Source organism: Tamandua tetradactyla, chromosome 2 (assembly GCF_023851605.1).
Source record: "Tamandua tetradactyla isolate mTamTet1 chromosome 2, mTamTet1.pri, whole genome shotgun sequence".
Taxonomy (NCBI): Eukaryota; Metazoa; Chordata; class Mammalia; order Pilosa; family Myrmecophagidae; genus Tamandua; species Tamandua tetradactyla.
Window position 1 is genome coordinate 121,168,544 of NC_135328.1, and position 13,740 is coordinate 121,182,283.

The following is a 13,740-nucleotide window of genomic DNA, read 5'->3' on the forward strand; positions in this document are numbered from 1 at the left end:
AACAGACCTACAATGAACACACAGGAAAAGAGAAGGACCTCAGATGTGAGCTGACAGACTGCCTGGGTTCATATCGCAGCTTCACCACTTATTGGGTGGATTACTTATCAGGAATCTATTTCACCTCTCTTCCATTTCCTCATTTATAAAATGGGTTAATAGTAGTACCTAACTCATAAGGTTGCCATGAAGATTAAATGAGTTATCTAATGTCAAAGGCATTAGCTATTATTATTATTTGACACAGGCAATGAAGACTTGCTTTTTTCTTAAAGAAAGAACATATTTATTTCTCCCCTACCCCATCAAAATGTATATAAAAGGCATTACACAGTGTTTGTTAGCAAAAATAGCCATGCTTTTTATTTCTGCTGCTGGGAACCCAGAGTCAGAATGGGTAGTGCAGTATTAGCTTTGGTCCAGATAGAAGGCAATTCTTTTCGGCATGGGCAAGGCCAGCCCTTCATTTGGCAGCATGCTTCTGATATATTTCCAGGAACTCCTTCACATCGTCAGGGGAGCCCAATATGATTGGTGCCCTCTGGTGGATATCAGTGGGAATGATGTCCAATATGGCTTCCTTCCCGGTGGTAGCCAAGCCCCCAGCCTTCTCCATGATGTAGGCCATGGGGTTGCACTCGTACAGAAGTCTGAGCTGGAAAGCAAAACCCAAGAGCAATCTCCTCACATCAGAAGGTATAGAAGGTATGACCCAGAGAGGAGGCAGAGCTGGTGGGGGGCTCCATCAGCTCTACTTCTCGGCGACCCCAAAGTTCCCTTCAAGGTTGCATTTAAGACCAATTGGTTAATTTAATACTCATTAGGCCAGAGCCAGCACATCTGATGCAAATGTGAGACAGACCCCTGAATTCAGGGGCTGAATGGCATTTTGGCAGAACTGATGGTTCCCTTCTCTTTACAGCATGGAAACTGGACTTCATGAGTGATTCTGTATATGTTTTGGATGGAGCTTTGCCTATTCTAGAAACATTAAAAAAAAAAATCCATGGTAGTGTCTGGCTTCAGGCATCTGGAAAGCAGACAGACTCCTCCAAACACTATAATATTGTTTGCAACTCTGTCTGTATTCATTTTACAATTCTCCTAAGGCTTGGGGGTGGGTTTTAGTATGTTACACATCATGGAATTTACTTTTATAAACTTTTTTATCGCATGCTTTTTCATGCAGTCTGCCTACTGAGCAGACAGCTCTTTCTTTGCAGGTGTTTCCTGACTCTATTTCTAGACAGGTGTGTTGGCCAGATTTGCAAAATTGAAAGAGGAGGGACCCCGATATTTGGGCCAAGGAAAAACTTTTTTTTTTTTAGGCTTTAGAGAAAAGGCTAATTATATAGGTTGGGATGCCCGAGGTAGCTCTGGAAAGAGTGATATTTTTAGTACGTAAACATTCTTTCAGTGAACTGAACAGCTCATGCTATGAAGAGACTTGGACATGTCTGAAATATCAAGATCTCTAATTATCTTAAAGGGATCTGTTGTTCGTATTTCTTCTCTCACATTTTAAAAAGAAGACAATATTTCCATTGGAAAGAGAAAGAGAGTGATTCTTTGGAACGAAGCACTTCTATCTGTGTAGAAGAAAAACAGGGGACCTCTTCGCCATGGCTTGCTAGGAACAGCATGGACATCGGACCAGTACGGGCAGCGGTCAAAGCTTTGCTGGAAGCCTTAGGTTTCCCACAGAGTCTTTCCTTCCCTATAAAGGTATCATTTCCAAGCAGCAAATGTTGGCTCATTAGTTATTTCCTTTTTACCTATTTTGAAAGCCATCAAAGAAAACCTCTATTTGGAATATGTATTTGTTGTCTTGGTAATGAGACTGACTCACTTTATGAATGGAATTCATTTCACCCAAGCCAAGCCACGCCCCCACTGGAAGCCTAAGCACTTTGAGTCCCTTCCTAACAATCACATCATTAGTTATCTTTTGCCATGGATAATGGAAGGGAGTTGAGACCTCCTGCATCTCACCAGCACAACCTTTAATCTAGAGACATCCTTAGCAACCTACTGGAAAGCAGAACAGCTATCGCAAACTTTTTTTTTTTTTTCCTAAGTCAAATTGCCCAAGCCGAAAATTAAATCCACTGCTTTTTGATCCATTTTCAGGGGGGCGTGTTTACCTTTCCTTTGGGGCTCTTCTTGTTGGCTGGGTACATGAAAATCCCTCCATACACCAGCGTGCGGTGAACATCGGCCACCATGGAGCCCACGTACCGGGACCCATAGGGGGATGAATTATCCTGCAAGGTTACAGCACAAAAAAAAATAGTGTTGCAGAAAATACAGAAAAGGAAGTTCTCTTTGTGTACCTCCTGCTTATTTGAGTCAACATTCATTCATCAAGTGCACACAAAGTTGTGAGTTTGGGGCTGGACTTAAATAATATGATGAAAATCCTGCTCCCAAGAAGCAGAAGAGGGTCAACAGGCTCTAACGCATCTTGTGATGAGGTCAAATTATGCTTGGATGTCCCAAGGAGCATGTGGTTGACTCTGATTAGGGTTTGGGACAGGTACCACAAAAATGGTATCATTTAGCAGAAGCTTCAAGGTCAAGAAGGATTTTGCAGTGCTAAAAGCTGGGCAGGGATGGAGTGTGCATTTCACAGCAGAAGGAACAGCACAGGTCAAGGCTGAGCCATGCTGAGAGGCAAATACTCCCTATACTGGCCATGCTGAGAGGCAAATACTCCCTATACTGGTGCAGGAGCCTGAAGGAACTGGAGTCTGCGGGTGGAGGGGGAGCTGGGGGATCCAGGTCGTGGTGAAAGGAGAGACAGCAAAGCAGGAGTGATAGCCAGGGGTCAGCTCTGAAGGACCTGAATGTCTTGCTAACAATTGGGCTTCACCCTCAGGAAATCAGCAGCTGCCAATGGCATTTAAGCAAGCATCTGTCAAAATCAGATATTCCTACTTTGAACCAGTTCTACAAGCTGTCTCTTATAAGCTCTTTAGGGAGAAGAGTAGGATGGACATGTGAGACACATGTTGGAAGACAGGTGGAAATTCATCGGGGGGGGATGGGCTAGGAGGGTGAGAACCACATTTCGTACCATCTGGGACCATGGACCACAGAAGTGAACATGTCTTATTGTCATAAACTCATTCATCTGGTTGACTTTATTATCTTGATTTTCTTCTGCCCATAGAAAGGGGTTAAAGGACACTCTGATTTTGACCTCTCTGAGTAGGAATTCTAGTTCCTGGTTCCTAGCTGAGCTCTTAACCCTGGAGTCAGGGCAGATGTGAAATCCCATTCACTTCTATTCTTGCCTCCCATCGTCTCCAGGGCAAATCATGAATCCACCAATTTCTACATAACTTACGAATCCCAAAGGTGCTCTGAGGCCTTTCTTGATGCTCTCAGGGGACATCTGCCCTCCCACCCCGGGAGCAGCCAGGTGCCTGGACACTGAACCACCACCAGTCTGAGAGAAGCCTCCACCTCCACCCCTAACTTACAGAGGGAAACTTCTTTCTCTGGATATACTCAGTGACGGCAGGGTCAAAGTCTCTGGCGTAGCCCTCATTCAGACTGTAGATGTTTCCTTTCTTTTTGATCTTCACGTCCTTGTCCACCAAAATGAACTCTCCGATGGCCTTTGAAACAAGGAAGGAATGGTAGATGATGAGCAGTTTCCTCCAGACCTGGCAGGGAGCTTCATTTAGGCATAAGATGGGGAGTGGGCTGTGGTGTGTATGTGGAGAATTGAAAACAAAGATTTGAACAGATATTTGTATGCAATGTTCATGGCCGCATTATTCACAGCAGCAAGTATCCATCAGCAGATGAATGGATAAACAAAATGTACTATATACATACAATGGAATATATATGTGTCTGTGTTTGGGGGGGGCATGGGCAGGCTCTGGAAATAGAACCTGTGCCTCCAGTTTGTCAGGCGAGAATTCTTGCCACTGAGCCACCGTTGCACCACCCCATGCAATGGAATATTATTCAGTCACTAAAAAGGAATGAAGTTATGACACATGCTAGGACATGGAGGAATCTCAAAGACATCATGTGGACTGAAATAAGCCAAGCGTAAAAAAGACAAATATTGTATGACTTTGCATATATGAAAGACTCAGAAGAAGCAAATTCATAGAGACAGATGGTTGATTACAGGTCACCAGGGGCCAGGTTGAGGGGAATGGAAAGTTATTGCTTAACAGATACAGTCTCTGTTTGAACAGAAAAATTGGGGTAATGGTCATTGTTGATGGTAGTACAATATTTTAAATGCAATTAATGCCACTTAATTGTATACTTGAAAGTGGCTAAAACGGGACATTTTAAGTTGTATATATATTCTACGATAAATTATTCTTTTTAAAAAGTACTATCATGTCTGAAAAAGACAGAACTGTAGAGACAATAAAGAGATCAGTGGTTGCCAGAGGTTGGGGGATGGGGGTCAGGGGAGGTGGGGATGAATAAGCGAAGCATGGGGCATTTTAAGGGATGGAAGGAGGGAAGGAAGAAGGGTAGAAATGAAGGGTACAAGATAGAACAGAAATATGTAAAACAAACAACCATGAAATATGGGGGAGAATAAGAATCGTGTGTTCAAAGCAATTCGGGTGTGTGTACGTGGTCACAGACAAAAAGTTGGCGCAGCTGGGAGGTAGGACATCAGCAGATGGGCAACCAAAGCCTATGGTTTCTCAGTTAAGCCAAAGAGCTCCAAGCTTTTCTCAACTTTTCTATCTTGAATGAAAAAGAGCTTTCTGTTTGTATGTTGCTATAGAAAAAAAAGTGGAGCACTGAATTTTGTTTACATCATATATAACTGCCGATGCCTTTTCTCACGGTGCAATGTTTCTTTCTAAGGAGCTGGTGTCCTCCACACACAGCCCTCACCCTCTCCCCAACCCCAAGGGCTGAGCTTGAGCTTTTAGGATTCATGTGCTTCAAAGGGGATTTGAATTTTGGGGGGAAATGTTATATAACACCTTTTGCTCTGGACCAAGGATGGTTAAAAGGGGGTGGTTGCACAAAAGGGGGAAAGAGATTCAATGGCTAAGGGATTTCAAATCAAGCCAAGAGGTCATTCTGGAGGTTACTCCTATGCAAGTTTCAGCTGGATATTCCAAATTGCCCCAATAGGGCAAACTGCAACCAACAGTGTCCCTGAAAACCCTGAAAGATAGCCTGTGGGCTCTATAAAATTTTACTTATTAGGTTTGCTGTTCAGACTTGAAACCTCCAGATTGTTCCAATGCCAGAGAAGCTCTGAAACCCAGAGATACTGAGCTCTCCAAGAATCACAACTGGTTTCATGGGTTCATCCTTTTGTTTCTTAATGACAATGCCCCCTTTCAGCTTTGAAGCATTTAGAAGAGTCGTTACCCAGATATTCCCCAGGGTTGAGAGATAATTATCAAATGAGAGGGAGGAATTGTAACAGCGTAATCAGGATTTAAGGGATGCTTTTGATTAGTGAATCATTTATATAAATATTCCTTTTTGCTTTCTATGGCATATCGGAGTAGACAGGGAAATTCCTGAAATCTCTGAATTGCAATCCAGCTGCCTTGATCTCTGATAATGGTTGCACAGTCGTTATCTTCTGCCCCTGTGATTGTAAAAGCCTCGTGACTAACCTTCATCTGTACTTAGTTATCCAGTTTTTCAACTTTAGAGTCCTGTAATCAACTAAAGACAGTCCCTAATGTTTGTTAATACAGGGTTTGGGTCCGCCGAACTAACCCACCCCAAGTCCCAAATTATCTTGATGACTGAGACCAGATTTAACCTAAGTGGGCCCATCTGACATGAGCAGTAGCTTAGACTTTAATGTATAAGTCTTCTAGACCGCATTCCGCCATTTTTGTTCGTACATTCTGTGACTAAGCGTGTAATCAATCTACGCATGCTCAATAATCAGATCACATCTTATAATATCACCTGGGACCACTGTGCTCATTATCCTAAACTCTGCCCATCTTTTCTTTAATAAAACTGTTGGAATTACTGCAGTTTGGGGAGACAGATTTTGGGACATTAGGCTGTCTGCTTTCCTACTACGCACGTAGTAATAAACTCTTTGTCTGTTTGAAAAAAAAGGGGGGGTGGTTGCAGCTCTCCTGGTTGAGGGGGTGGGGTGGGATAGCTTCACTGACGCAAGAGTTAAGAGCAGGGAAGCCCCATTGGCACATCCCACCCCACTCATTTAATCCCACTACAAAGACTGGCTCCTGCCAATATGAAGTGTGTTGAAATTGGAAGGAAGAGAGGGAGGCAGGAGGGAAAGAGAAAGAGGCCAGGAAGAGGGAGGGAAAGGGGAAAAAAGTGGGAGGAGGTGGGAGGGAGAGAAGGCAGGGGTAGAGGAAAAGAGACTAGAATTATGGGGATCATTGAAAGGTAACCTTGTGAGTGATCCTTTTTTTTTTCTTTTATGCTTTTTCATAATTCCAAAAATTTTGACCACAAATATGTAGAAATAATCCTTTATAACCAGGAGAGCAGAATAAATGCCTTTGCACAATGGTTTAGAAAATGCTGGTATCCCACACTGTGCATATAGAGCTGGAGAAGCCATGCCTGGCAGACACTGTCCCAGGAAACTGGCCAAAGCATGCAAGGTGCAGGGGAGGGAAGGCTCCTGTACTCAAAGACTAATTAAAGCTACAGCCTAGAAATGCAAAGATAGCTGCTGTGGTTGTTTTAGCGGAAACCATCAACCTGTCCTTGCTGCAGGCCAAAAGACAGAGAAAGCACTTAGCATCTCCTGGGTAGGAGGCTCCTCCCAGAAGGAATCAGCCAGCAGAATGGTTTAAATCGAATTGAGAGATAACAGCCCATGGGAGAATATGACAGCAGTCCTGCATCTTTCTTCCAAACATTTAGTGGGTGAGAATGCCTGGGGAAGCAATAAATGCCCGGAGAGGCAATAAATCCACCAACATCGATGATTTCCGAAATTGCACCTGGAATGCAGATTGCACTTTGCCCTGGTTCTGCCCCTATTTTCTTGTGAGATTGCCTCATTTGGGGGCTTTCGTCAGTGCCAACAGCCTACCTTGCTAATTTTTCAAGCGCCCGTACTTGCAAGGACGTGAAAGTCCAATTATGTAAGTGTACGTGGGACAGAGGTGGCTCAGGTGCTGATAAATCCTGCCTGCCACCCACGAGCCCGTGCAGCTCTCCTGCTGCTCACAGAAGACTCAAGGTGACTGTTTATACCTGGTGTTCAGTTTGCCATCAGAAAGCTCTGTAAGAATACAGTGTTCCCCTAATGTCGTATGAGGACCTTCCTCAAACTAAAATGAGTTTATGAACCCAGTTCTTTTCCCATTGGGGCACTGGACCCAACAAATAATCAACATGCCGACGACCTGAGGGCTATTCTTTGGTGCGTGTGTTTTAGTGCTGGGCTTAGAAGCTAAAAACTCACACCAAATAGTTAAAGCAATCCCCCCCCCCCTCCCATTTTATCTGCTCTGTTGAAATCATCGTTTCAATGAATAACCCATGCAGAAGAAATGATCCACAAATGAAAACTGTTAATAAATATTTTTTTTCATGGCACCTGGGGTCCTCTCAGTAATACGGTATTTTTTCCTCTATAAGGTGGAATAGGAAATTATCTTTATTTCCTTTATTATTTTCTTTTAATTGAGCTCTATAGTATCAAATCTCCAAGCATCAACCGAAGGTTTGTGTGCATATACAGGACACCAAATAAATCTGGTAGCTATTCATGAAGAAATAGTGCAGCTTGTTGCTTCATTTGGAACACTTGTTCGACCCAGAAAAATAGCCTCTTGATAAAAAAAAACAGTCAAGAAGTAGAAGCAGTCTTAATAGGGGTGGCTACCAGAGGCCCTGTCTGGTCCAAAAATGTGTGTCAGTTGGCTAACACGGCATTTCTAAATCTAGAAATACTGTGTTTTTCAAAATTCAGGGTTTCTTGAAACACTGGGGGCCCTGGCCAAACTGGGCCCCCTCTCCCAAACAGTACCACTTGCTGGACCCTGTCCGTTCCCCACAGGCCCCACCATGACCCCTGGACCTCCTCAGTCATTTATATGACCTTATACCTGCCCAAAGTCCTTTCCTCCACTCACTTATCCCACCCACCTGGCCTCTGCAGGCATGTGAGTGACAACTGTTCTAAAGGGTCCATCTCGGAGCAAAGACTCTCTCGTGTTCTGGACGGATACTCTTTCTCACCTTGACCATCTCCTCATGATCTATGTACATTGTCCCTCTTTCTTCCTACCCCGCCCGATCAGCTCTGTCCCTCCATGGACCTCATTTCCCACCTCTACCCAACTCCCCACGCACGCACACGTGCTTTCACTCACACCTGCACACACTCATGGGCCCCAGCCGAGCACCTAACCTTCCCCAAGACCTCTCACCGGATCCAACATGAAGCAGTTGACGCCATAGTCCATGGCGAGCACCAACATGGTGGCACTGCCGTACAGAGCATAGCCGGCCGCCACCAGGTTCCGGCCTGGCTGCAGAGCGTCCTTCTCCGAGGGCTCGCCTGTTGAAGTCTAGAGCAAGAAAGAAACAAACCTCGTTTTGCTTTGCTTTGTTTTGTGACTCCTCTTTCCAGTCAAACCAAAGCTAAGGCTTAGCGAGGTGCCCTCCTAATGAAGCATTTCATCTCTCCAAGGGGGACGGATTCTGCACATCAGGCATTCCTGATTCTATTCCCAGGGCAGCCTTCCCATCAGAAACCAAATTTACTGCCCCTGGATCCTTCTTTCCAATCAGGATCCTCCTCCAATTTTCATAATCTGATATTCCCTTATTTCTCCATTATTGCTTCCAAAAAAGAGCATGCCCTCTTGCCAGCGCCTGCTGATTTCATCTTATTAGGGACATCATTGTTTTCCACCTGCCTACTCCATCCTTATTTAACCCACTTAGCACTGGGCCCAGGGCAGCAAGTCTGGTGCAGAAATCAATTTCCTGAGCTCTTACCAACTGCAGCACACACCCACTGAAAAGCATGGTCTGCGTCATTCACGCATCCAAGAAATTCTCAGAAATGCAAAATCTTAGGATCTTTCCCCAGAGGCTTTAGAGGGTAGGGCCGTTGCTTTCAAATTTTTTGAACATGACTCACAGTAAGAAAAACATTTGATGTGGCAAACCAGTACCAACACATATGAACTACAAAAATTTTAACAAAACACTTACACTTACAACATGAAATGCATTGTAAACTTTTATCTATTGTCATCATTATTTTTAATTAAAAAAAGAAAGCTGGATGCAACCCACTACATTAATTTTACAGCCCACTTGGTTGTATGACCCACAGTTCACCTACAACTAGGGAAGGGCACATTTTAAGGACATGGCTCCTAATCAGTGACCCTTCACTACAAAGTGTCTTCTTTATTACTGTTGATTGGCTTTTGCAAGCCTCAAAACAGCACTCAAACAACTCTTTCAGCTTGATTACTCTCTGCTTGAATTTAAACAGAAACGAAGATGGGCAAGTCTCCCTGCCTCCACTTTTCCTTCCTTCCTTCCTTCCCCAATCACCGATTCCCAGGAGCTTCAAGAGTAAGAAAGGACATCTGTACAACGAAACTGGAGAGACATGTCTTCCCTACAGAAACATCCCAGGTAACTTCTTCCTATTATCGTTTTTATCATTTTATGATAAAAAATGATTTCTTTAAAAGCGCATCATAGGGTAGTTATTGCCATGAAACTGTCTGAATTGAAAATGGTGTGACTATGAGAACTGTTGAGATTATTTATGTCAGAATTGTTCTTTAAATACCCCATATCAGGAGGGGTTGGCAAACTATGAGCTATGGGGCAAATTCAGTCCATAAGTCACCGGCTTTAGCATCATCTCAGATACTTGTTAAAATACAGATTCCAGGGACCCACCTAGACTTAATAAGTCAGAAATCTCCAAGGGTGGGTCCTCAGAATCTGCTTTAGGTCATATGCCCCCCTGTGACTTGATACCCTTCTCACCCCAGACCCCCCACTAGCCAGGCACCTGAGCGGCTCCTAATTAGGTAATTCTTTATTTCCATCTTCCTCTGTCTAGGCACTTAAAAGCTCCAGCAACTCTCAGCCAACATGGCAAGGGAACTCACTGCCCTCCTCCTGTCTACGTGGGACATGACTCCCAGGGGTGTGGACCTTCCTGGCAACATGGGACAGAAATCCTAGAATGAGCTGAGACTTGGCATCAAGGGATTGAGAAAACGGTCTGGACTGAAAAGGGGAAGAGAGAAATAAGACAAACTGTCAGTGGCTGAGTGATTTCAAACAGAGTCGAGAGGTCATCCTGGAGGTTATTCTTACACATTATATCAATATCCCTTTTCAGTTTATGGTGTATTTGAGTGGCTAAAGGGAAGTACCTGAAACTGTAGAGCCGTTCTCCAGTAGCCTTGTTTCTTGAAGATGATTGTATAAAAGATACCACGTTTACAATGTGACTGTGTGATTGTGAAAACCTTGTGTCTGATGTTCCCTTTACCTTGGATATACACAGATGAGTAAAAAATATGAATAAAAAAATAAATAATGGGGGAACAAAGGTTAAAATAAATTGGGTCGATGGAAATACTAGTAGTCAATGAGAGGGAGAGGTAAGGGGTACGGTAGGTATGAGTTTTTTCTTTTTTCTTTTTCTGGAGTGATGCAAATGTTCAAAAAAATGATCATGGTGATAAGTATACAACTATGTAATGATATTGTGAGCCACTGATTGTAACCATGTCAAAAATGTTTGCATGTCAGGAACGTATGTATGTTTGTTCATTGTTTATAATAAAAATATTTTAAAAAGAAAAAAAGAATGTTTGTGTTTGTATGTTGTTTTGTCAATAAAAATATTTAAAAAAAAAAGCTCCAGCAAAAAGGAAACATTACAAACTGAATGGCCTTAATTGCCAACTCTGCATCTCACTCACCCATCCCAGTGTCCCCCCCACCTCCCCTTAACATCTTCTACTACTTTTCCATTAGCCCACCTTGGCCTTTCAAAACCCCACTGGCTCTTTCTAGATGAGGTTGAGTTTTGGTTTCTCTTCCCTATTGCAGCAAGTTTTGAATAAAGTCACCTTTGCCCATTTAACGTTGTCTAGTGCAGTTTTTCCTTTGACAAAACAGCAGTTCAACCTCAATTCTACTAGGAAGTTTTATTTCTAAAATAAGCAAGAAGGGCTGGAACCAAAATGACATTTTAGATTTGATAAAGTTTCTTGTTGGGCTACAGATCTTCATTCCATCTTCCATCATTCCACGGGTCTATGTACTTGAGAGCTTGCTCTCTTCCTATCTCTCTCTTTTACACACCCACACTCATGCCCACACACCACACTTAAGGAAAAAAAGAAAGAGAGACTCTGGAGGAAGTGTGCTGATTCCGCGCCATACAAATAGAAGACTTGGGACATTCCATCCTGAATCTCTGTGCTCTCTAGCACTCAGAGCAGGGGTCAACAAATTTCTTCTGTAAATGGACAGACAGTAAATATTTCGGTTTGATGGGTCATATAGTTTCTATCACAACTACCTAGGGCTGCCATTGTAGTGTGAAATCTGTGATAGGCAATACTTAAATGCATGTGACCATATGCAAGCAATCTTTGTTTCTGATCATTGAAATTTAAATTTCATATAATTTTTGCGGGTCACGAACTACTATTCCCATTTAGAATTTTTCCAACACTTAAAAAATTCAAAATGGTTTTTCTTTGATCACAGGCTGTACCAAATTAGGCAGTGGACAGAATTTGCCCCATAGGTCATAGTTTGCCAACCCCTCCTGATTTGGGGTATTTAAAGAACGATTCTGACATAAACAATCTCAACAGTTCTCATAGTCACATAATTTTCGATTCAGACAGTATCATGGCAATAACTACCCTATGATGTGCTTTTAAAGAAATCATTTTTTATCATAAAAGCAATCAAAGTATAGTCAAAAGAGTGAATTATCCTTCTCCTCCTACCCATTTTATACTGTATTTTCTTTGAATAAATTAATGGGTCTTCACTGTACAATTAATGCTGGAAAATTGAGAACTTGAGATATAAATCTATTTCAAGCCTCATGGAATTTTATGATACACATTCTGAATACTCAAGCTTCACTTTTCTTTTAATACAGGGACTTGATACATTACATTTTACCTTTCTGTAGATGCCAAAAATGGTTCCAATAGACACAAGGCAATCGATGTTGGAAGAACCATCAAGAGGATCAAAACAGACCACATATTTACCCTGGAGCAAAGGAAAAAGAATTATGGCTGTGCTTTAAAAATAGACACATTGTAATCAGATCAAGACTATATACCCAGGGGTAAAAATGGGAATCTAGGGAAAATTTCAAGAACTGTGGGTCTTATTCATTTATTCTCTGTCATGGAAGATAGGAGGTGTCATGGAAGATTTTTTAAAAACATATATATTGTGCTGGTTTGAAAGGATATATGGACCCCAGAAAAGCCATGTTTTAATCAAAATCCCATTTCGCAGAGGCAGAATAATCCCTGTTCAATACTGTATGTTTGAAACTGTAATCAGATCATCTCCCTGGATGATGTGATTTAGTCAAGAGTGGTTGCTAAACTGGATTAGGTGATGACATGTTTCCACCCATTTGGAGAAGTTTTTGATAAGTTTCTGGAGTCCTATAAAAGAGGAAACATTTTGGAGAATGAGAGATTTCAGAGAGAGCAGAGCAGAATGACATAGCCACGAGAAGCAGAGTCCACCAGCCAGTCACCTTTGGAAATGAAGAAGAAAAATGCCTCCTGGGGAGCTTCATGAAACAGGAAGCCAGGAGAAGAAGCTAGCAGATGATGCCGTGTTTGCCATGTGCCCTTTAAGATGAGAGAGGAACCCTGACCGTGTTCACCATGTGCCTTTTCAGATGAAAAACTGTGACTGTGTTCACCATATGCCTTCTCACTTGAGAGAAAGACCCTGAACTTCATCGGCCTTCTTGAACCAAGGTATCTTTCCCTGGATGCCTTAGATTGGACATTTCTATAGACTTGTTTTAATTGGGACATTTTCTCGGTCTTAGAACTGTAAACTAGTAACTTATTAAATTTCCCTTTTTAAAAGCTATTCTGTTTCTGGCATATTGTATTCCAGCAGCTAGTGAACTAGAACATATATCAAAAGATCATTAGGCAGAGAAAATACAACTTAGAACAGGAGGTGGTGAAATACAGATAAATATGCCATAATTTTCTCCATAGTTGATATTGTGGAATCATAATTTTGTCTGCATTTCCCTAAAAAGAGAAACAGTGTTAATCACTTATTTATCTTTATTTATGAGAGAAAAACATAAAGATTTTTTTGGGTGAAGCAAAGACTTTCTTGGTATTGAAATCATCAAGAAACTTCTTATATAGGTCTTATAGATGACACTTGAAGTTGCAGTGGACAGATTCTCAACAACAACCCTACTGCAATTCCCAACAGAAGTAGCCCTCTGTTATAGTGGGAATTGCAAGCATTCATCTTTGAATGGGATTTTCAGTGTGTGCTGGAGCTGACTGGGGTGACTGGTGCCGGCTTTCAGTGGTGCACATCTCTTCCAGCCCTGCTTTCAGTGTTGCTGGTAACTTGAAATGGACTATTGGAGGCATTGACACAATTGGCACATGCTACAAGTCAGAGTTCTTTGTTGTTTTTTTGTTCTTGTTTTTGTGTTTTTTTGAGAACCAGTTTACTAAAACACCACTGGGGATTTTC

At 42.3% G+C, this 13,740-nt stretch overlaps 1 protein-coding gene across 3 annotated transcripts in view; it reads right to left on the bottom strand.

Annotated features, from left to right (window-relative positions):
- Nucleotides 1–336: 336 nt before the first annotated feature.
- Nucleotides 337–13,740, bottom strand: part of FBP1 (fructose-bisphosphatase 1) — a 53,668-nt gene continuing 40,264 nt past the window's right edge. For all 3 annotated transcript variants that reach the window (XM_077148675.1, XM_077148674.1, XM_077148673.1), the window contains 5 exons: nt 12,160–12,252; nt 8,394–8,534; nt 3,486–3,623; nt 2,145–2,264; nt 337–655 (listed from right to left, as the gene is read on the bottom strand). In XM_077148675.1, coding sequence (XP_077004790.1) covers nt 464–655; nt 2,145–2,264; nt 3,486–3,623; nt 8,394–8,534; nt 12,160–12,252 — 684 coding nt within the window. In that variant the 3' untranslated portion in view covers nt 337–463. The remainder of the gene's footprint in view (nt 656–2,144; nt 2,265–3,485; nt 3,624–8,393; nt 8,535–12,159; nt 12,253–13,740) is intronic.